General features: G+C 36.5%; 1 protein-coding gene and 1 long non-coding RNA gene across 2 annotated transcripts; both read right to left on the minus strand.

The window, feature by feature from the left end:
- Nucleotides 1-5,074: 5,074 nt before the first annotated feature.
- LOC127261975 (protein FAR-RED IMPAIRED RESPONSE 1-like) lies at nt 5,075-7,133 on the minus strand. The gene is made up of 6 exons (XM_051290422.1): nt 6,974-7,133; nt 6,566-6,625; nt 6,294-6,457; nt 5,841-6,177; nt 5,430-5,697; nt 5,075-5,345 (listed from the first exon to the last, which is right to left on the minus strand). Exons 1-6 carry the CDS (start codon nt 7,131-7,133, stop codon nt 5,075-5,077), a joined length of 1,260 nt encoding a protein of 419 aa, XP_051146379.1.
- Nucleotides 7,134-22,105: 14,972 nt separating this feature from the next.
- LOC127262506 (uncharacterized) lies at nt 22,106-24,015 on the minus strand. The gene is made up of 3 exons (XR_007841142.1): nt 23,974-24,015; nt 23,483-23,539; nt 22,106-22,363 (listed from the first exon to the last, which is right to left on the minus strand). It is a non-coding gene; the product is annotated as an uncharacterized LOC127262506 (long non-coding RNA).
- Between the last annotated feature and the right edge of the window lie 1,047 nt (nt 24,016-25,062).

Raw genomic sequence — 25,062 nt, forward strand, 5'->3', positions numbered from 1 at the left:
TCTTCAACCCGCTGCCTTGTTCCTAATCGACGACACAAACGCGCTCGGGGTTCTTGATTTCATCATCACCGGTTGCTCCCAAGATTCGGTAAGTATTGAAAGTTTAATCGTTGGTTAAATGTTTCTCCCCTTCCATGTTACCCAAGTGAAATCGTTGTTCTTGTTGTTGTAGTTTTGGAAAAGCCCTAGTTTGAATTCGCGAAGCCCTAGTCCCATTAATCGCAAATCTTTGAAAGAAATCAACAATGTCAAAGGATCTTATCATTCAACTGCCTTGCGTTCCGAGAAAGGTCGCCCACCTCAATGAATCTTTACAGAAACCTTGTCGAGATTCGATTCGGAGGTATATTCAAACTAGCCCTTTCAAATGATTGTTACATGTGAAGCCAATGGCTATTCCCGTGGCTCCTATCATGAAATTATTGAGTTATTGGGACCCTGATAGCGAGTGCTTTCATTTATCTAATGAAAATAAGTGGTATATTACCGATCGGGATGTTGGTGTTGTCTATAGGCTGCCATATAGCAAAAATAAGGAACCTATTTCACTGTAAGAGTCTGATTCTTTTTACAATTTTGCTGATAGATTTAGTTTAGATATGAAACTCATAGGAACGGATAAATAACATATAGTTGAGTCTTTGTTAAAGGAGTTACTAGATAGTAGTAGACTAAGGAGTGATGTTTTTTTGGCGGATATATGTAATGTATTGCATGTGTGTCTTGCTTACGCTCATATCAAATGGGAAGATTAATCATCGCATATTCCAGTTCCTTGAGTCGAAGGAGTTGGCAAATGAGTTTAATTGGGCTGGTTTTGTTCGGGATAAGATTGTGGAGGGTCTGGATACAATGTCTAAAAAACTCAATAAAAAAGCTTTGTTCAGTGGAAGGCCATCCGGGGACATGCATTGTTTAATGGTAAATTAAAATATCGTGATCAATTTGTTTTCTTTTCTGTTTTATTGTTCTCATTGTGTAATATGCTATTTTTTTTTATTTTCAGCATATGTTTTTTGATAAGTTCCACAACGAGAAATGCGGTGTACGCTTTTTTTCATGTCATCTCAAGCGAAAAATAACATTGGAAGATGTTGCCAAGCTCTTCGGCCCTCAAAAAGTTCGATCTGCAAAGGTTAGATTTTGTCATCCAGTTTGAAATATGTACTTTGAATACACCGAGTTCATGGTTTATTTGGCCTGCTGATTGTTCCACTGTGATATGTAAAGCAATACTTGTTGATATGATGGGTTAACATCTCTGAAATGCTAGATTTAATGCATTAACTGGTACAGGGGAGGATGGTATACATATTGTTTGTTTTTTCCCGCTGCTTTCTCCACTGTGGTATAAGCAATACTTATTGATATGCTAAGCAATCTTTGTTGATATGCTGGATTAATATCTCCGAAGTGCTGGATTTTGATGTATTAGCTGATACAGAGCAGGATAGTATACATGTTTGTTTTTTCATGTTGAGTGGTCCACTGTGATATGTTAATCAACAGTTGTTGATATACTGGATTAATATCTCTGAGATGCTGGATTTGATGCATTAACTAATACAGGGTAGGATGATTACATATTGTTTGTTTGTTTCTGTTGATTGTTCCAATATGGTATGCTAAGTAATACTTGTTGAAGTGCTAAAGTAGTGATTTTGGATTGTTGTCTTGATTCCTTGATACAGTGGTACAAGAATGAGATTATGCGGGTGTCCAAAAAACTCCGCAATTTAAAGAAAGAATACAAGAAGAAGTGTGAGGGCCATGAAGATGACACTTCTGATGGCAGCAAATTTTCTGAAAAAAATGTTAGTGATTTCAATGTTATGAGCTGATCTGTAGTATATCCATTGTTTTTCTTATACAATTGCAATGTAAATAAGCCTTAATCCTGAATATTGTATAGGAATTTTTTTAGTGTGATTTGCCCCGGCCGGAGAAAGCTGTCAATGAAGATGAAGGTCTTCATGGATAGAATGTAGAGAAGGTGATTTAAGTTGTATAAGTTTGTAGTTTTCATCTTGTTATGTTATATAATATCAATTCCTTTTCTTGTACAATTACAATGTATACAAACTTTAATCCTGATTATTATCACAGGAATTTGTTGGGTGCGATTTGCCTCTGGAGGAGGAACTTGCCCATGATGAAAAAACTGCTGAACAGGTATTTGTAATTGATCATTGCTAGATAACCATTATATCCTCTATATTTTCAATTAATTAAGAATATATTCTTGATCATTGTTATAGCAGCAAGTGCAAACTGAGGGAGCGGATTGTGAACCTCCCACAAAGAAACAATGCGATGCAGAAATTGATGTTAACCCAATGAGTCTTTTTTCACTTGGGTTAACACAGGATTTTGATAATGCTATCAGACCTATGAAGGAAGATTCGCCAACCAAAATTACGCTGAGTACTTGCAAGGTATAACTAATTATATATTGCCTTTTAGCTTTGTTTATAATTGCATATATGAAACCTTTTTTAAGACTAATGAATTTATTTGGCAGGAAATTGTTTTATATGAGTCAACTGAACGAGAAAAAATCCACCTCCAATGTCCTCCCTTCCCCAGCTCCAGACAAAAGAAATTAAGGTTCATCGCGATCGATTGCCATCGAAAGTTTTCTATTCTCCCTATGAAACTTCCTCCAGTATTTTTGATATGTTCAAGTTGAGTGAGGAGGAAGAGAGGACTGTCAAGTGGGCATTTTATTTACAACGCACATCAGCGGCTGACTTGGGAGATATTATTTTTTCGGATGGAGTCACTGTGATATTCAAGCATTATATCCAGAGTTTACGTCCATCATCCGACGTTGCAAGCAACGTGGTTGATACATTTGGTATCTTTCTGAATAGATCAGCTTTAAGAGAAAGCAAGCACAACGGTGTTCCAATGCCCAAGTTTTGTGTATCATCCAACGTGGCTGTGAGTATATATTTACATGTGCATAAAATTTGTATCGACGATAATTATTGATCATATATAATGCTAAAACTTGTTGAGCATTTGATGCTTATGGCAAACCTTAACTGATGCTATATTTTTCTATGCATCTAGTATATGGTGCGCGTTGAGATCGAGAATAATTTTCCCCGGAAAACTGACAAAGAACTGATGAAGGAATGGGAACGACAGTTGGACATGAAATACCTTGGCAACGATCGGATTGAATGCTTAAAGGCTGAAAATATGAGTGTTTCTTTATGTATATATGGAATGCTGAGTTTAAAAAGCTGAGATGATGATATGATGCTTTGTGATATGCTAAGTTGGTTTTGTGTATATTATTGCAATTCTTTTTCCCATTCTGTCGTTCGAACAACTGGATGTTGTTTTCCATGTCCATTCTTCGTAAGAAAATTTTTTATTTCAATAGCTTAAATGCTGTTGATGGATGGAATTCGGACTCAGTGGTTTTTGAACAACTTTTTGGGTATTTCCGACGGGCTGCAAGGATATTATTTCCCGACCTACGGTGGGATGCCCATTATACAGTTGAGTTGCCACCCCATGTTATGCAGCCGGATATCCACAGTTGTGGTGTTTTCACTGTGTTGTTCTACATGGAAAACTGGCCCATTGACTTGACTGGGCAGGTTCGTGAGCAAATTGCCAGGCGTGAATTTTTGGATAGATTGCGAAAAAGGTATTGTGTACAAATCTTATTGCAGGAGAAGAATCGTAATATTAGGGATGTGAAAGAGAGGTCATTGCTTGCTTCTGGTGCTAAGATTGCACGCGCTGAAGATGAAAAAGCTGATGCACAACTGTTGAAGGGTCGTATTAAGATGGCTGCACGAAAATGTGTTAGTGTGCAAGGGCAAGGTCGAGGGCGAGGGCGAGGGCGAGGGCGTGGTCGAGGACAAGGTCGTGGGCAAGGCAAAAATTGAGTGTGATGACTGATTTGTTGACATTGATTAATTGAATTTGAAGGGATTGTTGGTATTGGTCGAATTGTATTAATTTGAATGGATTGTTGGCATTCATCGATGGGTTGAAGTTTAATTGGTGATTGATTTGTTGATTGTATTTTTTGCATAAATTCATGCTTAATACTCAAGTTGCTCGATGTTAAATCAGGAGATGTTGACCGGTACATAGTAAAATGATTGGCTTCGTGTATATATATGCTGGCAGATTTGTAGAAAATGCTTATTGGTACTCAGGATGATGCTTATTGTTATTTGACAAAATCCATGGTCTTGTATATGTAAGTGCTTAGTGTCAATTATTCACAATACTTTCGTACTAAATCATGTATGAACTGGCAAAAAATCAATTTCCTTACATACATTTATCCCGGTGGTTATCTCTCTTATTTATCCTTCAATGTTTTTTTTGTCTCTCATAGTTGCTGATTCACACCTTTCTTTTAATTCTTCCTTTTGGATTGTCTTTTGGCTTCAATATTAAATGGCCTGCAGTGGTTGTATTACGCACTTGTCCTGTAGCATGAAGAATCGATTAATTTAATATCATATATATTTCAATGAATATAAAATATATACAAAATGTAATTGTTGTTTTCATCCGTCGGCATTTCTCCATACAGATTTGGGCATGCAACTGTGTTGCGAAGCAATTCATTGAATTTATGTAAAAATGAACTGTAGTTCTTCGGCTGAGATGCTATTAAGTTTGCAAAATTCATGAACAAGTGGCACAATGATTTGTATCTTCCTGAAAAATCCATTTCCTCCCGACTAGATGTTAAGCTTGCGAGGTGCTGTTGTAACATCCTCTTAGCATCTTTTCTCCATCAATTCAATATGTATTTGTCTGGGATGTTTTTGAACTGTGCACACCATGTTGCTACCAATACATCCATCATGCGTATTGAATGACAGCACAACATTCCAGTATTTTTCCACATATTGCACGTGCACTCAATTGAAGACTCTTGAATATTGGCGCGCACAAGATGTTGATCGCTTGTCTTCTCCATATTATATAAAAGATATGTTGTCTTTTCATCTAAGCATTGTGTTATGAATTCAAAGGATCTTTGGTGTTGCTCTAGAAACCATTGAAAGACAGTCAGTGTTTAGAAGAATGTTCAGTTGCTAAAGCTTAGGGGCTTGTAGGTTGCATTTTCTAACTTTTTCAGTGAGAAGTTAAGTGATTCGCTCAGTTGTGTTGTTCTCATCCCTGCAGTAAAGTGTTGTCTTGTCCAAGCCGAAGACCATTGTTGTCTCAATGAATAAATATTCAATAGCCACTTATGAGGCCCTTTGGGGAAGCATGCCTGCAACATATACTCCCACTTGAGGCTGAATTGGTTTTCATCTTGTACCCCGTAGAGAATATGTTGAAACATCTCGGCAAACCTGTGTGTAAAATGCATGTAGAGTAGTTGTAATTGGTGTCTTCGACCCTCAATTCATCATTTAGCTATAAGAATTCCAACATACCTTGTAGTGTAAAGAGCACTGAGATTTTTTTTGGCATTTTGTACAATATGCCATGTGCACAGAGCATGGTATGTCGTTGGCATTGTCTCTCTTAGTGCTGGAGCCATAGCCAAATCTTGATCCGTAAAAATAGTTTTCGGTGCTTGTCCACCCATACACTTTAGGAAGGTATTGAAAACCCACTTGAATGAATCTTGTGTTTCCTCGTACAACAATGCTGCCCCAAATATAGATGTTTGGCGGTGGTTATTAAATCCCACGAAAACACCTGAATATGAAATATTGTTAGGATCAGATATATACATAAGACGCTATGTGAGATGTATAAAGATGCTGACAGACAGTATTTACAATGCTGACTAATTGACGATGAAATGCTGGTTATTGAGATGAAATGCTAACTATGTTTACCTAGTGGTCTGTGGTTCTTATTTGTTTGGTATGAGGTATCAAACGTAATAGAATCCCCAAACAATGCGTAGTCTTCCCTCATTTTTGCATCTGACCAGAATATATTAGCAATCATATCTTCATAATCAACTTCAATTTCATAAAAGAATAAGGTATTATCCACCGATCTTTGGCCAAAATACTGCAGTAATGCATTTGCTTCGCCCTCCTTGAAAATTTCTTTCCTTCTTTTCTTCATGTGATTCTTTAGGTCCAACTTAAAAAACCCCACATTTTCCTTTCCTCCAGCGGCTATTTTCATCAAATCGTACAATGATCTGATTGGTAGTCCAGCTTCCTGATTTGTATTCGCAATGATTAAATGTGATTCATCAATCCTACAATTGGATACAAACATGTCTTGTGTTTTGGAGGATGTAGATCATGATTGTGGTTGTCTTCAAAATATGTCACTTTGTACTTTGCATTCTCCTTGTCAAACTGAAGCTGTATCTTTGAATTACAGCCTGTTCTTGTTTCATGACTACGATGCATGATCTTTATCCTTTCTGACTCGATGTTTTTGTTTGGATGAATCTCAGGATGATTTGATTTTACATTGCTGCCCTCTTTGAACCCTGTTTTGTTGCAACAATACTCCATGTATTGTATCTGTTGCGGGTCCTTTTTGAATTTTTTCTGCATTTTTATCCTCACTGAAAAGCCTATATTGTGTGCATACTCACAATAGAAATTGTATGCATCATCCGGTTTTGTAAACTCCATAGCATGCCAATCTATGAACTCTGCACATATAGAATGCTAGATTCTGTTAATCAAAATGCTTACCACCATATTTCAATATGTTTTAAGATAAATGGAAAGATGCTGTTATCTGTATCAAATACAATTACATATCATACTGGTAATTAAAATGATATATTGTTCTCTTCATATGGAAATACTGATGTTACTTGAACGGTGTGCTACATTTTATTTTTAGTAGTAGTTTGAAGGCTCTGATTGAATTGCGAATGCTAAAGATTATTTACAAAATTCCAAAGCACTAAACAGAATCACGTAATTTCAATGAAATCGATCATAGAAGGTTACGATGTTCATGATTTCCAGTCAATTGTCAATGGGTAACTTACGCGATTGATGGTTTTTTCGAAAGGGTGCGTCTGGTATTGGCGAAGGTGTTAGGTCATCTGAAATTGCAAAATCTTCGATGTCTTCATTGCTTGCTGAGCGATTGAATATGGTTGGAATAATGGAAAATTGATTATGCTCACCTTCGTCGATATCATCCATTGAAGAATGAAGGAGAGTGAAAAATGAAGGATGGCGTTTCTCCCCACCGATTGCTGCGTGAAAGAACAAAGGAGGGTGTGGTTTGATGTAGTTATATAAATTAGGGTTATTAAAATTACAATTACATCCTTAATTTAATATTAGCCATTGGATTAAAATTTTTAATCCAATGGCTAATATGCAATCAGCACAATGTTGATGCTTAATTTTCAACATGTAATCCCACCCCACACAACATATATTTATATATAAGACAGGATATAAATACCCCAATTTTTTTTATAACACATTTATACTCTTTTATACTGACGAATGTTTAGGTTGGATTTTAAATCAGAAAAAGCCGAAAAACAATTAGTCTAAGTAAAACAGTAAAAGTGAGCAGAGCGGATTGATGTGTAGAAAGAATCCCGTGACCAGAGCACAGTTAGATTTTTATTAATTGTTTTACTTTTAAATATAAAAATGAAAACAAAATAATTAGAAATTTAGGGTTTTTTTACAGTTAAAGTTTGGTTGGGCGCCGCCTTGACTTGTTGTAGAGGCACCAAACCCTAGGACACTCTTGTTATAAATACCCAATCATGCAGTTGTTATGTACGGCAGATCTGACCGCTTGTTGCTTGGTGCCGGAGAAAACTCTTCTTCAATGTCTGCCCGGTGTGTTAAAATCTGGTTTTATCACAAGACACAAAAATGCACTGGATCGAACAAATCTTTATCGATGATGCTCTGCGTTTTTTCAAACTTAGTTTTTCATTCCATCATCAAGGCATCCTAATAATAGGAGATTAAAAACAAGAAGTTACAAAGTATGAATACAACTTAATTTCTAGTCAATAGGAATTTTAAACAACTCGTAACCTCAAAACCACTAACCCCACAACCTTTAATTAAATTTATTCTCAACATGGTGAAGGTATAGTTACAGATTAGGTATTAGCTCTGAATGTAGTAAGCAGGATGTATATTCTTTTATCATTCTTTTTCTTATTTTAAACGATCGGTTGGAGTTTGTGAAATGATGACAATTCTATGCTCTTTCTCTAGGGTGGGTAGATCGACCTCTAACCTAACCATGCTCAACTCCTCCAGTAATTAATATTATACAATGGAGATTTTTGAAATTGTGATCGAAGTATAAGAATTTGATCCAACCTTGTGTTTGCAGGTTCTTCCCGTTCCGAAAACTTCAAAATGACTATTCTCACAGTCAACGAAGAAGAGGTTATATATTTCAAGATACTAATAATTTCTCCTATTCCAACTTTTTAGATTACATGTGTTTTAAGTGTTTTTATTTACTTTTGTATGATTTTATTGCATTATAAGAATTTATATATGCATCGGATAATGTTATGCCACGCGTCGTGAAGCTGTAAATTATTGCACTTGCCATAAACCGTGTTGTTCGTTTAGTATGTAGCTACATAAATAAACTACATTGATTGTTTTCTTTGACAATAATCGTTCTTAACATATTTATCTTTCCATAACGGTTAAGCTACATAAATGAATTTATTGGCATATTTTTCATGATGTATTAAAAAAAATAGTGGATGTTATGACAGCAAAACATGGGTTTGTTTTTGTGATAACAACCAGTGGGACCTTACCTGCGCAAATGGCGAACCCACAATATATGAGATTTCTTAATTAACTTACATCTATATTAATTTTGTTTTTTCTTTTTTGGTAGAAGGTTACCTTTTGTTAGTTTACTTGTATTTTCTCGGATTTTATATATTTATTTTAATATTTGTGTGTGCTTCTGTACTTTTTTTCATCCATATGTGCTTTTTAAGAAAATGTTACATTTCAACTGACATTGTAATAATTACTTGCTCTTGATATTACTTATTTTTATTGTTGCAGTTATATTTAATTATGGAATAATGTCAATTCCATGCGATGCTATAAATTTTACTTTGGTTTAAGTATAAAAAAATATTTAAGTTTCAAGTAATAATTATTGGTACCTTTTATTAGGAACATGTTTCGTTAGTTAGTCCTCTATCCTTAATTCTTATTTATTTATTTATTTTTGTATGTGTGTAGAGTCTGTTTCACATTCTATTAATTAGAAACTCCATTCGGTGGTATTGTAGAAGGTCCCATGATAGCTGCTGCTTCAATACATGTTAATTACTTTTATCGAAAGAATGTTTTCAATTGGTATAACTAAAGTTGCGATTAGAGTATTTACTGATCTGTAGTTAGTGTAACAACATTTAAATGCGCAAGAATTCCAATACTAGTCATTGACTTTGAGAGCCTCTTTTCCAACACCTCAGCAAAAAACTCGTCTAACGGTGACATATCTGACTCCGGCAGCAGGTCCCATCCTGCAGTGGCCTCAGCTTCCAAATTAAAAGGTGTGGTATGCAAAGTCAATGGGCACTGGGGTGCACAGATATATGCTGACCATCAGCGCATCCGGCTAGGAACCTTGAAATCCGAAACTGAATCCACTATATAGCATATGATAGCGCCACCATCCGACTCTGCAGTGGAAAAATCGACTGGAACTTCTCGTGGACCAACACCACTCTCAAAGAGCCAAACTTTCAGAGCCAGTTCAGCACCCAATCTCTCCTTTCCATGGTCAGAGATGGGTCTTACACTGCAAGGTTTGCTGATTGATTGCTGATTCTATTCTTCTACTGTTCCATGAGGTCCTGGAAGTTCCTGTACTGCTGTTGGAAAAGCAGCTAGAGCTCACTTGAGGCTAGGATGGATTTGCGAAGGAAAAGGGCTTGATGTTGTGGGATTATGTCATCTTTTCGTCCTACAAGTGTGGTGATAAAAAGAATGCATGATCGACGTAGCCTATAAGGACGGGGGCTGTGCAACTATGGGTTTAGGGTTTAGGGACAATGGGAATTTTATAAACCCAAAAGTGGACAATGCTTATGTGGGACATGAAGGCGCTTCTACTCTATTTTTGTTTTGATCTTGGGACAAAGAATTTATATATTTTTCTTCATCAAAGCATGTCTCATGTAGAATCATGAAGATTGCATTTTGTAGTGTTTCCGATTAATCCCAACCTATGGACTATGACGATATTCTTCTCAAAATAATCACAACCAACATCGTTCAAACTTTTGTTATTATCATCTAATTCTACATAATCCGTAACCAACATTGTATGATAGAAAGCAAAATCAAGTTAAGATTAAAGAGAAAACTGAGACTTGGAAAATACTTGTGTATTGACGATGGGGGTGGTAGTATATTATATTTTGAGTTGGACTTGTCTTTAGTTATTGGGTTGTCTTATTTTATATTTAGTAAGTAGGGTTTAAGTAATAGTATTTAAAGAGAAACTAGGGTTTGGGACAATCATTCTTGAACTTTGGAAGTAAAGTAGTCGTCAGATTTTGGGCAAACGGTTGGTACAGTTTGCTTGTTCTTAGCCAAATGATTAATATCGTTTGATTGTTCTTATCATTTATTTTGTTTTTATCAAATGGTCAGACCTGCCTGATTCCGATTCCGATCGTCATGGCAACAACACGATCAACAACAGAGCGACTGGACAAACTTGAGGTTGTTCAAGTCAAGATGAATGAGAACATGAAGGCTACTAACATCCAACTTGCAGAGATCATGGCGACTCTTGCTGAATTCTCAAAAGTAATTTTGAAACCCTGTAGATCGAAACAATCGGAAATCGACCACTATGTCGAGGATAACACAACGGCGGAGGGTGGCAGACCGCCGCCATCTGCAGCCGCGCCACACTAACCAACACTGCCGCCCCCAGCCGTTGTGCCACTGCAGCCGGTGATTAACTTCTGATCACAGATGGGGCCCAATGCAACTTCCATCCTTTAATGGTTCAGATATGATAGGATGGTTGGCCTGCACCAATCAACAGTTTAAAATTCATAACACCAGTTCTGAAATGAAGGTGTCTGCAGCCGTGGTGCCCATGGAAGAAGCTGCATTGTACTGGTCAACCTGATTGTGCCTCGCAAACCGAGGTTGACGTGGGAAGAATTTTTGCAAGCGCTAGTGGCAAGATTTGATACGCATTTCAAGGACAGTCTGTCAAAAGATTGGCAGTCATTAAACAAGAGGAATTAGTGGATGACTACTTAACTTTATTTGTTCAATTGTCTAGCCAAGTTCCTGGTTTGACAAAATACAAACTATCTAGGATACTTTATGAAAGGTCTAAAGGACTCGATTCAAGTTACCTCCGCTTTCTTCGGCCTAGAGACTTAGACATGACCATGGATTTTTCTAAAGACATTGAGAATAATCTTCAAGTGCAAGTTAACAGTCACCCATATCAAAATTTGAACAGTTTGCGCACGCAAAGTCTATTAGCAAACCTTGCGGTCATCCTTCCGTGGCCCAATTGGAGGTAACTAGTTAGTCATCAGCCTTGAATCAATTTACCCGTCTCTCACCCAAGAATTTGCTGAATTATGAGCCAAAGGACTATGTTTATACTGCAAGAAATGATACACCCCAAAACATGAATGTCCCCTCAAACAATTGCGAGTCGTGATAGCTGAAGAAGACAAAGAGGTCTTAGATCTTCAACAGTTTGAATATTATGTACCAACGTGGGATGAAGATTGGATAGGAGAGCGAGGAGATTAATCAATAGAAAAGGGGACCTTAATATTTTTCTTTGTAGAGAGCTTTCCGAGCCAACAAACTATGTGGGTGCATGGAATTTCGCAAGGAAAGAAGGTAACAATATTGATTGATAGTGGTGCTAGTCACAATCTTATATCTTCTTTCTTAGTATCTACTCTATAGAAAGATTTGGAGTTCGGTTAGGTGATGGACGAATATGGGAATCCGAAGGATTATGTCAGGATGTTATGGTCTCATTACACGATTGTGAGGTACCTACCAATTGTTTTGTGTTTCCCTTCGTGGGTGTTGATATTTTTGGTATAGCTTGGTTAGCCATGTTGGGCGATGTTCAAACAAATTGGGAAGCACTTACTATGTCCTTCGAATGAAAGGGCATTCAAGTAGTGCTGACAAGTGACCAAAGCCTAACCCAAGAGACGTGGGATCTAGTCTGTGAGGGAGGAAAACAAAGGAAGATCAAAGCTCATTCCAGTTCTCATACTTCGACCTTGGGGACAAGTTCGATTCAAAGCGGGATGACGACGGGGATGGGCTTAGGCCTGCTGTTCAGGGGTTTAGATTTTATTTGTTTTTTTTTCTAGTAATTATATTATATTTTGAGTTGGGCTTGTCTGGTGAACGTGTTCAAACATCGGAGGAAATTCTCGCAACGGCGATCATCAGAGGAAGCAACAACGACGGCCAAATGACATAAAAAGGTGTGAAGTGAGAGCAGCAGAAGGTTTGTTACAGTGGTAATGACAAAATGTTAAGATATAAACACAGCTGTGTTTGAATATGACATTTGTTTGAACACAAGCGTACCTATAATATCTAATACATATAAATAAAGATCGGTACGGATGCCTACCTGATCTTACCATTTTGCCCTCATCTTCCACCCCTTATTCAAAGTCGCTGCCTCCAGTTACTCTTATTCTCTTCTCTCCCTAAAACCCTTCAGTCCAAACGCCCGATTGAAGCAGCGTAGTGAATCGTTCCTTCATCCTCCATCGCCACCCTCTAATTCCGCCTTCCCAACACCGTCATGAGGGATGCTCTCAGTCTTCCTTTCCTTCGTGCGCCTGCAAAACTTGATAAGAATGGGGCTCACTCTACTTCAGGAATCAAAGATATATTCAAGGATTCAACATCAAGCGCACCTATTTCGACTATAGAGAAATTGAAAAAAAGATATCAAAGATGATATTATATATATCAATTTTAGAAAAGGTAATGCAATTCATGACCCTCTTTTCCATCAAATGACTCTATAAACTGATGGAAAATGACGGCTATTTTTAATGGATAAATATACTTAATACAGTGTTATCGAGTGGCAATAACTGCACAACTTATTGTATCCACAGTGAAAAGTGTACAAATTCCATACAAACTGGAGTTACGAATGTAGATTTTACAATTCATTTCTATTCAAGTACCAAACAGGAAAGTGTCTATCAATCTTCTTATTGTTTGCAAATTGTTGCAATCCAATATTGTCTCGCCATACAGCAAAGCAACAACAACTTGCTATGCTAGCTCAAAAACAGTCCCTTCTAATGGCTGCCGAATCTAATACTTCTGGTGGAGCACCAAAAGTTCTTGGTAATAAACAATTAGGGATTGAAAATACCAACTTATCTAACCTAAGTTGGTCGAATGTCGACTATCAATTTCCTGGAATGATGGTGCCAGAAAAACACAATGTTGACTCGGAGAAATATCTGCAAGTAAAAGACATGCATATAATGTTATGCCTTTAAAGACACTTAAAAGGTTGGGCAAACAAATCACTGATTTGTCACTGGTAGATATTGAAATGACGAGTTTCATAGGTCAACTGACCAAGCCAGAAGGTATGATGGTGGCCCCAATAGAAGTGAGACCAAAAATAATATCCACTGTCTTCTTTGTGGTAGATGCAGATACCATATATTCAGTGCTGCTACGAAAGAATTGGATTCATGAGTCCCAATTTGTGCCGTCATCTTTTCATTGGGAGGGTAATCAAGTTTTCAAAATTGAATCTAGTGACAAGCCCTTTGGTGTTTCACAAACCGTGAAGGAATCTGTGTTTTATACCGGGCATATTCCACCAATCTCGCAAACTGCTTTGGTTAGCGAGTACCCATTGCACAGTTGTAGGCTCACCAATCAATGTTCTTTCAAGTGTTTTGGTTCTTTGGTAGCCAAAGCATTTCTTATTTGACTAAGTTTATTATGGAAAGTACCAGTCTAAGCGAATGTACTATGATAATTAATCAATATTACTTAAGGCTACTTAAGAAAAGGTTGCAGTACGCAAGTGCTATAACATCAGGTGTTGAACAGTTTTGTTGGCCAGATTTTTAATCTTATTGAAATACCTGGCCACAATTTCCAACCAAATCAAAGATTATTAAACATTAAAATCAGATATCACAGAAATACTTAGGAACCAAGAAATAATATAAATCAAAACACAGTTCTATCTCAAAAATCCATACTAAGTTGTTTATTTCACTTTTAAACTAAAAAAGTAAATTACTTGTTAATCATAGAAAGAAAAACAAATATAACAAAAATAAACATCACTTGAGTTTGATCGGATTGAGAGGGAAGAACTCGAAATCTCATTGGAAGAATCTTTCTCCTTCTTACCCTTATGCGATTTCTCTCTGGGACTGTTCTGCACTGTATTCTCTCCTCTGGCAGCATAAGGGGCGCCTAGCCTCCATTTTTCTTTTAATTTTTGCCCTAATTTTATAACAATTGGATTTTTGGGCCTTTTAATTAATTCTTTAGTCATTGGGTCTTTTTGTTCTCTTTTTTTTCAAATTCTACCAATTTTATTATTCTTCTACTGCAAATCATAAATAAACAATATGTAAACAAATTCTGTAAAATCTAATCAAAACCAACCAAATATTGCAAAATAATATGAATATCTAATGCATGTGATTTCTGGCTAACATAGCACGCTGTTCGAAACATAAAATCTGGTCATAACATCATCAATACTAAACTTTAACTTTTTGGAAAACATAAATGTCAATAAACCGGTGGCACACTGAGTCCCCAACATCATCGCGCCTGTCCAAGCGAGTGTTGATCATCTTGAGCTACTCAATGAAGGTCATCTGATTCTTTTCGAGATTCACCCAGCGCGGGGCGTAATTTGGACCACTTGGGATACGTTTGTCATTAGAATCAGAAACCTGCTCCGCTAGCATTGTTGTTGCAAGTGAACGAAGCCTGAAATTTACTTTCTTCGTATCCCGATGACCAAGGAAAGAAGTGTCTCATTACAATTATATTTGGTATCACCGAACTATGATATTCCTTCGTATATCGCAATCATACCCTCTTGAAAGCAAAAAAGTATAAAAAAATAAAAAATAAAAGTTATAGTAAGATTACTTAATAATGATATAGAAAATCTATATTATATACCATATGAGGCATACCCTTATACGGTTTACATTGGTGTTGCAGTACTCACGACCGGGATCCACTATGTGTGGACTCCGTGTCGGTGTTGGAATTTCAGTCCCATCGGTTTGCTTTGGCTGTTTTTGACTTCTTTACGGTATCCTCGGAGTTCCAACACTGCAAGATAGATGCGGGGAAGACCGAAGTAACCTTCTCCTTGTTACTGTGGCAGAGCTCATGCACTCATTTGTTTAACTTGCAGACTTTCTTATTGTAGATAGGATGGACTTTACCTTTGTTTCTCAATTACCACTTTATATATTTTTGCAAGCCAAATTATCATCAGATAGTTATAAATTTTTCAACCAATACAATAAAGTTTCACGTCACTGTGGACTGCTCAATATACACAAGTGCAAGTGCTGCTTATTTATTAGTATTACCCAAATGAAGATTGAAGAAATATATCCATCCTTCCTTCCTGCTCCTGGTGGACTGGTATATGCATAATGCATGCACATCCCATCTTCCGTGACTCCCATCATCCAACAACGGATATCTCCTCCACGCGCCACACAACACGGCATGAAATCTTTTGTATCAAAATCTGTATCTGTTATTCTAACTCTCCAATAAAATGGGGACATGTGTAGAGAGATATTATATGTACCATTTCAATTAGATTTAGATATATTTTTAAAATTCTATCTCTATTATTTAATCAATTTTTTTCTTAAACATAAAATTATATTTAATTTTAAGTTTCAATTACTCTTTTTTTTTTTTTTTTTTTTTATTTAGCCATCTTACAATTTTTATAAATATATTACCTCTATTGTCGCTTAGATAGGAGTGTTTCTTTTTGATAAGTTTGGAAAAAATTTGATTTGGGTTTGATATGAAAATAATATTTGATAACATGTTTTGTAAGAGAAAAAAATATATATTTTTTTTGAAACGCAGAGTCCAAATAGTAAAATCTGGGAAAATTTTGTAAAAAAAACATACCCTAATCCAGTTGCTTTTATAAGTGAATTTTTTAATATTAGTATAATATTGATATAAAATACAAATTAAGATAAAATAATAAAAATAACTATTGTATAATGTAAATGTAATAGGATTTGTAAAATATATTGTAAATTGTAATCATACTTTTAATACGAGGTACACAGTACAATTATTAAAAAAAATGAACAAAATAGATACTTTGTTTTGATAAAATAAATAAATAATTTGTTAAGGGTGAGAAGTACTTTTTTCAAAATATCCGACTAAATACTAAATACAAAATAAACTATTAAACATATTCAAAATTTATTTATTTTGTAAAGTAGTTTAACGAATTACCTTTTTTATTAAAAGATTTATTTTAATTTTTATCTAAATAGTATTCGCTCTCGCTCTGACCCATATTATTTGTCTTTTTTTATGTTTGTCATTTCCACCTTATTTGCCCAATCTTTTTATGGAATAATAATTATAAACATTAATCATATTTTAAATTTCATAATTAATAGTAATATTTTTAATCAAAACTATATTAATTAGTTATCTTTATCTTTATTAACTTATAATTATTTATAGTATATATTAATTATGTTTATTAATATACTTTTTTAATATTTATAATTATATTTTAGCTAAATTCTCGTATTTATACGAAACTACACATAAAAAATGAGACGGAGCAAGTAATTAAATATAATACTACCTCCGTCCCACATACCGTGCTACACTGTAGACAAGGTATTTTAGGAGGGGTGTAATTAGTAGATAATTAAGAATGCATTAGTGAAAATAATTATCCTATAATATAAATAATTATAAATTAAGATTAACATAACTAATTAGTTTAATTTAAATTTAAAAAAAATTAAAAAGCTTAAAATGAGATTAAAGTGTGTAATTATTTTCCAAAAAAAGCAAAGTGACATGGTATGTGGAACGGACAGAAACGGCAACGTAAACATTGTACGTGGGACGGAGGGTGTATTTTATATAAAAAAAAATGAAAAAGTACATATTTTTAATGCACATAATCTTGCATCTTAAATTTTGTATTGATTTATTAGATTATAAATATGTTTTCTTACTCTTAAAATTATTTATTAGTATATTTAAAAGAATAGAATATTCATCAATATATTGATATCTACTTAATTTTATATCTTAAATTATTTTAGAAAAAATATATCATCTATATTTCTACTATCAATAAAAAAATAAAATAATGCTTTTCCGGAATGAATGATATGTGCTCAGCTCACGGATGGACTACACTAGGATTTTGGGGTCAATTGACCCCCGAAGTCAAATCTTTTATGATTTTTTTAGTATTAAAAATATTAATTTTTATGTATTTATATACAATTTCCCCCCTCCCTCCCAAACTGTCTACCGAATTTAGATGCTAGTTTGTCACTGTGTATGTGCTATGTAGAGAATGGAATATTACCGAGTCAATGATACCCTCTTCCTTCAAAACAAATTACATCTAGTTGGTAGTTCTTTCGAGAATAACGGTATGTTCCTAAAGATAAAACTGTTTTTGTTTATAACTTATACGGCACAACAATAAGTCGGAGCTTGAGCTATGCTGAGTGGTTAGAAATTGAGGGAAAGTTTCCAGAATGCTACAGGAAAAGTCGTCGGAAAAAGAGAACACTGCCAGACGAATAAGAGATAAAAAAGAAGGAGAAAAGAATGATTGCTTTTGGTATATTTTGGTTTGAGGGTGGGGAGCGCTTTATATAGGTATCTCCACTCGATTAAAATGGCAGAAAATTAATTAGTGGTCATAATTACACTTTTAATTACTGATGTAATTAGTGTTGTAATTTTTGTAAATTTCAACTCTTCCATTTGAGATAACCGTAATTATATTTGTTGATGTATTTTTTCAACAATAAAAAAATAAAATCCGAAAATAGGAAATTATCTTCGAATTTGATATAATTAGTGCCTGAGATTAGAAATCTCTAAACACTGCAGGATACATAAATAAAATAGAAAAATAAAAACTACAGACTGGAAAATAAAGTGGTGATCCTCAAAAGCAATTCTCTTGAATTTGATGTCGATTGAAGATGATTGAAGATAAAAAAATCCGCATCCTTAAATATTCCTTCAAGAAAACGTTTCAAAACCGTCGCCTGGTTGGTTACAGCAACCGCCCACTAATTCCTCCTTTATTGACACGTGTCTTTAACTGACCAAGCTATTATTCTCACTCGCACTTCGCAGCACCCGACCTCCAAAACAACCAACAATTCGCTCATCCAACTGTGGATCAACCGACTTGCCTATCCGACCACAAATCAACCGACTTGCTGGTGCAATCGCAGACCTTCCGACTTGTTGGTCCAGCCGCAAACCTCCCGACGTGCAGACCATCTGACTTGTTGGTCTGACCACAGACCTTCCAACTTATTGGTCCGACCGCAAAACTCCCGACTTGCAGACCATCCGACTTATTGATCCGACATGCTGACCATCCGACCTGCGGACCTTCCGACCTTCCGACCTGCGGACCGTCCGACCTGTAGACCATCCGACTCGCAGACTATCCGACCTGCGGACCTTCCGACCTGACCGCAGACCTTCCGACCTGCGGACCGTCTGACATGTAGACCGTCCGACTCGCAGACTATCCGACCTGCGGACCTTCCGACTTGCGGACTTTCCGACCTGTGAACCGACCGACCGGACCAACCGACCGTGGACCAACCGACCTGACCAACCGACCCGAGCGCATATTTTCTCCATTTCCGCCCGACTTCATGTCCTAACTTCTTTTAAGATCCTGCTACTATTATTATTATTATTATTATTTGTGCGTAACAACTTGCCTCCTCCTCAAGACTCCTAAGCATCATTTTTTATGATGTTTAGGAGTTAGGAGGCCGTCATCCGAGTCCACATCAGCCTCAGATCCGACCTCCAACTTTCGAGGCTACATTGGACCCGACCTCTATTTATCGCGGACTGGTGTTGGCCTGTACGTTGGTCGATCTTGCACTACCATTTCTTCAGCACCTTCTCCCTGACAGAAGTCGTGATCGTTTTCTCTAAAAAATGATTCTAACCTCCCTGCCTTGGATGCTAAACTGGCCAGATCTCGAACGTCGTGGGCCGTTAAAGCCTCCCGCAGTCGTGTATGCATATTCCTGACCACCAAGTTTGTCATTTCGCTCTCCTCAATGACTGCGGGCAACGCCCCTTCATTAGATGTGTCCTTTCGATGAACTGTGAGGTTGTCTCTTCTGGATATTGGTTAAGTTCCAACAAATCGGAAAGAGAGACGGCTGGTAAAGGGTTGAAGAATCTAGCATGGAACGCCATCTCTAAACCTTCCTAGGTTTGTATTTGCCCAGGTGGCAGATTTAAAAACCATGAAAAAACTGTTCTGGTAAGAGATAAACCAAATAGTTGCAGTTTATAAAAAGGATTATTACCGACTTCTCCTAACTATGCTGTGAACCGGCCCACATGCTCTATGGTGGAGGATCCGTCTTCTCCAGAGAAAGCATGAAAGTCTGGCGGTCGATAATTTTCTTGGGAGAGGAAAATCATTAATGATCCTTTCTGGAAAAGGTCTTTGATATGCCGGTCTATTCACCGTTTTCGGATTCATTCAGAAATGCACCCGCAGAACTTGAGCGATGTCTTCCGGATCTACTCTGGGTGGAACAGGGTCGAATACAGGAATGGGATTATGAGCCTGTCCCCCCAACCTCTCTTCTCTAGGGACGGTTTGCTCGGCTGGGATGGGATTATGAGTTTGTCCCCCTAATCTCTCTTCCATCACGATATGCGGCTGCGTATTATCAACTTTCGGTCCCAAAGGAACATTATCTGGGAAAATTAGAGGAGTCTTCCCCATATCTGTTCGGTTGAAAGTTGTGACGCTTGAAAATGTACTATCAACGTATGTTGGCCCTGCAAATGTTGATCCTGGAAAAGTCGCCTGAAAACGATAGGGTGACATAGCTTGAGGCATGTTTGAATGCAGGGTGAATCTGGAGAACGTCTGATCCAACATGTTCTGTATTAGATTTTGTTGTTCACGCAACATGTTCTGCATAACCAAAGTTTGTTGATTGTTCAATTGTTGAACATAAGACAGCCAATCGGTAGGTGGTTGGGGAATCTCCCCTGGATTTGGCATGACAGGTGGTGAAATATTTTCTCCCACCGGTGCTGATGATGGTTCAGGTTGTGAGCCTGCCATACTGATTTTTCTGATGATTTGGCCAGACCTTAGTCGTATGAAATTCTCTGTTGATGTAGGATCAGCAATCTTGCCTTTCGCCCACTGTGGTCGCCAAATTGTTGATGTATTTTTTCAACAATAAAAAAAGTAAAATCCGAAAATAAGGAATTATCTTAGAATTTGATATGATTAGTGCCTGAGATTAGAAATCTCTAAACACGCAGGATACATAAATAAAATAGAAAAATAAAAACTACAGACTGAAAAATAAAGTGGTGATCCCCAAAAGCAATTCTCTTGAATTTGATGTCGATTGAAGATGACTGAAGATAAAAAAATCCGCATCCTTAAATATTCCTTCAAGAAAACGTTTCAAAACCGTCGCCTGGTTGGTTACAGCAACCGCCCACTAATTTCTCCTTTATTGACACGTGTCTTTAACCGACCAAGCTATTATTCTCACTCGCTCTCCGCAGCACCCGACCTCCACAACAACCAACAATTCGCTCATCCAACTGTGGATCAACCGACTTGTCTATCCGACCACAAACCAACCGACTTGCTGGCCTAACCGCAGATCTTCCGACTTGTTGGTCCAGCCGCAAACCTCCCGACTTGCAAACCATCCAACTTGTTGGTCTGACCACAGACCTTCCGACTTACTGGTCCGACCGCAAACCTCCCGACTTGCAGACCATCCGACTTATTGATCCGACCTGCTGACCATCCGACCTGCGGACCTTCCGACCTGCGGATCGTCTGACCTATAGACCGTCCGACTCGTAGACTATCCGACCTGCGGACCTTCCGACCTGCGGACCTTCCGACCTGTAGACCGTCCGACTTGCAGACTATCCGACCTGCGGACCTTTCGACCTGCGGACCTTCCGACCTGCGGACTTTTCGACCTGTGAACCAACCGACCGGACCAACCGACCGTGGATCAACCGACCTGACCAACCGACCCGAGCGCATATTTTCTCCTTTTTCGCTCGACTTCGTATCCTAACTTCCTTTAAGATCCTGCTACCATTATTATTATTATTATTATTATTATTATTATTATCATTATTGTGTAACAATATTAATTTAAAAATTTCCATTGTTGAGATGAGTGTAATTTATGTTAACCTCAAATCTTCCCTTTGAGATTTGAAGTAATTTATGTAACTTCAATCTTCTGTTTGATATTATTATAAATATATCCACCAAATAGTTCTGCAACTTGGGTCGTATATCTAGGTTTAACTAAAGAGTTCACAATTTGGTTTGTCTCCAGACATACAAAATTAGATAAGTATGAACCAAGCTTCATACCTAATATATATTTTTATATATAATAGTTTTTTAAGATTCAAATTAATCCAATTAGTTTTGTTTTTTGGCCCGTAGTATTTTTACTAATGGATTAATTGGATCTGAAAATTCTGAAATTTTATCGATTAAATAATTAATCGCTTATCCAATATGTTAGTTGATAACCCTAAATTTGAGCATTTTTTTACTTACAAAATATGTTTATGTAAAAATCATCATATTATCTAAATTATGTCATACTTTATTAATTGAGCAAGTCTAAAACCATTCGTCCTAAAGCGAGAGGCGGCGTAGGCAAAGTTCTTTTTGGTACTTATGTTGGATTACCAACAAGCTCGAATGAAGCACCCACACATCTCTTATAACTAGAGAGAGGTATTCAATTCAGAAGGCAGCTGTAACACCCCCAGTTGGCTCATACTGGAAATGCTACCGCCACACTGCATCATGAGGTCGTCACCTCCTACTTCGGGCCCCACAACACAGTGTTAAGGCTAAAATTAATTATATAAGCATTTTATTATTCCCAAAAAAAAATAGTTTATAAATATTTACAAAAACATACTCCCAAAACGGGAGGTTTTTCTAGTTAGAATTTACATATAATACATCAGATGCAGTTCACTCATTCAGCCCGTCTTTCTATCTCCCGAGACGTCCCCTGTCCCGGAGGTGCCATGCGTACCTGAATCAAATATTTTTCTTAAAAGCAGTCTAGAATTAAATCCATTTTAAGAACTAACATAAAATATGCCATGTCATGCTCGAAAATAGAGTTTAATTTCCGTCATTTGCAAAATAAATGCCATGCCATGCCCATACTGAAATAATGTAACAATAATGTCAAAATCGACAACTCATGCACATATACCCATATACATATGTCAAAGTGAGCAGCCGGAATAACCTCGGCTCCATAATAACAGCTCACTAGACTATCATCAATAAATAGCCGGAAAATCCTCGGCTCAAGGAAGGACATGGTAAACCCATAATAATATAACGGTCACCCGGTCACTCCCATATACCCACCATACGACTCCCGCAATCAATACATGGATAGTCGAACGTTGTCGCCATTAACCACAAGACACCCCATAGTCTGTGATAGCGAAGATAGGACCCTCCTGTCTAGCCCTACCCCGTGTAACGTAGTAGAATCCGTGCAACCTGGAATCACCCGAAGGAAACCCGGAAACTCTACTCCTCCTCGCACGCCCTAACGGGATCGCGTTTGGAGTTTGGCATCTGATCCTAAACTACCGGTAGACCTCACTAGTAGCTACTCCAATGAGTGGAACAACACCGAACCCGAATGATTAGACCAAATACGTCTCAACTGCAATGGGTCTAATCCCTGAATGACCGTGCGACTAAGTCACCCAGTTGTCCGACTACTATCGTCCACTATCGCCAAAGTGTTACGGTACATCGGGGTCGAATATCCTAACCCCAGATGATGCCCTCGCCTAGCACTACCGCACACGGCGACTAAACGATAGATCCATAAAACATATCCGATAAATCGTGCAATGTGTGCAGCATGTCAATAAGTGAATTTAATGAAAAGGGCTGGTGAGACGGCCCACCTATCCTCCTTTTTATAAATTCACCAACACGATCAAATACGTATATCAAATATCGTAAAACGAAGTTTCACACATGCATATACACACACATATATACATATATAGATGCACTGACCAAATGATTCCACATAATATCATATCAATATCAGAATCAGAATCACATGCAACATAAATACCTAATTTCTTAAAATTAGATTTAATTCCCTACTGCTTACCTCCTACCGATACTTTCTGGATTTTATAACTTCATCCAAATCTCCTCCAACGTACACCTGTCCCATTATTTACTCAAATCAGATGAGCTTTATGCTTATTCTCAGGAGCTACCTGCTTATTCAAAAGCTAATTTCTATAATTAACTCGTCGGGCTCCAAACTTTTATATTTAGTAGAATATGATATTCTAGCTATAAAATCCTTCTACCTCATAATATTTATATTGCCCGATTATTAAATAAAAATACGCAAAGGTATGAACAAGCAGGCAGGTGCGATATACTGCCGTTTTTTATTCGACTTGGATTGGTACGAAATTCTCAAAATATAATGTCGGCGCTACGAATAGGCTATTAGCTAAAGAAATTCATCGATTAAATAGCTAAATAGCCAATTTTGAATTTTTGAAGAATTTCTAATTTAATACTCCAATATCAAAATTCGTATTAAAATTTATAATCGGACTCTACGAATAGCAAGGAATACCATACCCAAGTCGGAATTGGAATCGGACGGCTAAATCTTTTTCTTTCTTCTTTTCTTTTGCTCCTTTCTTCTCCTTCACGTTTCTTCCTCTGCCTTCCTTCGCTTCGCAGGTAAGTTTGCTGGTTTTATATATATAATTATATTATTATTATATATATATATTATATACATTATATTATATTATATTATATTATATTATTATTATTAGCGTTATTATTATTATTATTATTATTATAAATATTATCTTCATCATCATTACTTTTATTATTATATTATTATTATATATTTATTATATTATATATTATATATTATATTTATATTTATATTTATTTATAATTTTATCGATATTTATCCATTTAACAGTCTATTTAATTATAACTAATATACAAAATTGGAATATAATTTATCCCAAAATATTAATTTCTTGATTCCATTACTATTGTCAAATATTTATTTGCTATAATAATATTATTTTATACATTCCGAAATCGGGGCATTACAGCAGCAATAACCCTCCCTATGAAGCGGATTTCAAATCTGCGTGGCCAATGAACAAAGTTCCTTTTGGTACTCTTGTTGAACTACCAACTCTCCCTTGAACTGGAAGTCCATTTTGTTCACTTATTAGATAATTCCCTCATTATATATAGCGGATTGATGTTTGCGTCAAGGCAAGATGGCAACGCCTATTCTTGTACGTTGCAAGCTCAAGTCATCTTTGTCAAACTCTTGTAGATCAAGCGGTAAGGTATTCGTCCCTTAAGGTGCGTGTGAGTGTGTGTGACTAAATATCATTGTCTATTTCGAAATTGTAGTTTGGGTTTAAATATTTTAATTAACATACTCAAACCATTTTAATCAGGAGGCTGGAATAATTAACAATATATTTACATAAAATTGGCTTTGTTTACCTATCTTTCTAACTTTTTTTTTTTAAAAAAAAAATACTTTTCTTAGAAAGAAAATTCCCTAAAAATCCAAGCTAAAATTAAGATTTTAAATATATACTCCTTCCGTCTGCCTCTAAGGGTTACATTTACCTTTTGCATCATTATACTTAACATTAAAAATTTTATTATATTTGTATAATTCTT

The sequence above is a fragment of the Andrographis paniculata genome, unplaced genomic scaffold (assembly GCF_009805555.1).
Source record: "Andrographis paniculata isolate CXL003 unplaced genomic scaffold, ASM980555v1 Contig65END, whole genome shotgun sequence".
NCBI lineage: Eukaryota > Viridiplantae > Streptophyta > Magnoliopsida > Lamiales > Acanthaceae > Andrographis > Andrographis paniculata.

Bases quoted from the DNA above. Each gene is read 5' to 3' on its own strand.
- LOC127261975 (XM_051290422.1), bottom strand. From the start codon at position 7,133: ATGGATGATATCGACGAAGGTGAGCATAATCAATTTTCCATTATTCCA. The intron at 6,626-6,973 runs GTAAGTTACCCA...CTATATGTGCAG, and splicing joins TCGAAAAAACCATCAATCGC to AGTTCATAGATTGGCATGCT. The intron at 6,458-6,565 runs GTGAGTATGCAC...GCAACAAAACAG, and splicing joins TGATGCATACAATTTCTATT to GGTTCAAAGAGGGCAGCAAT.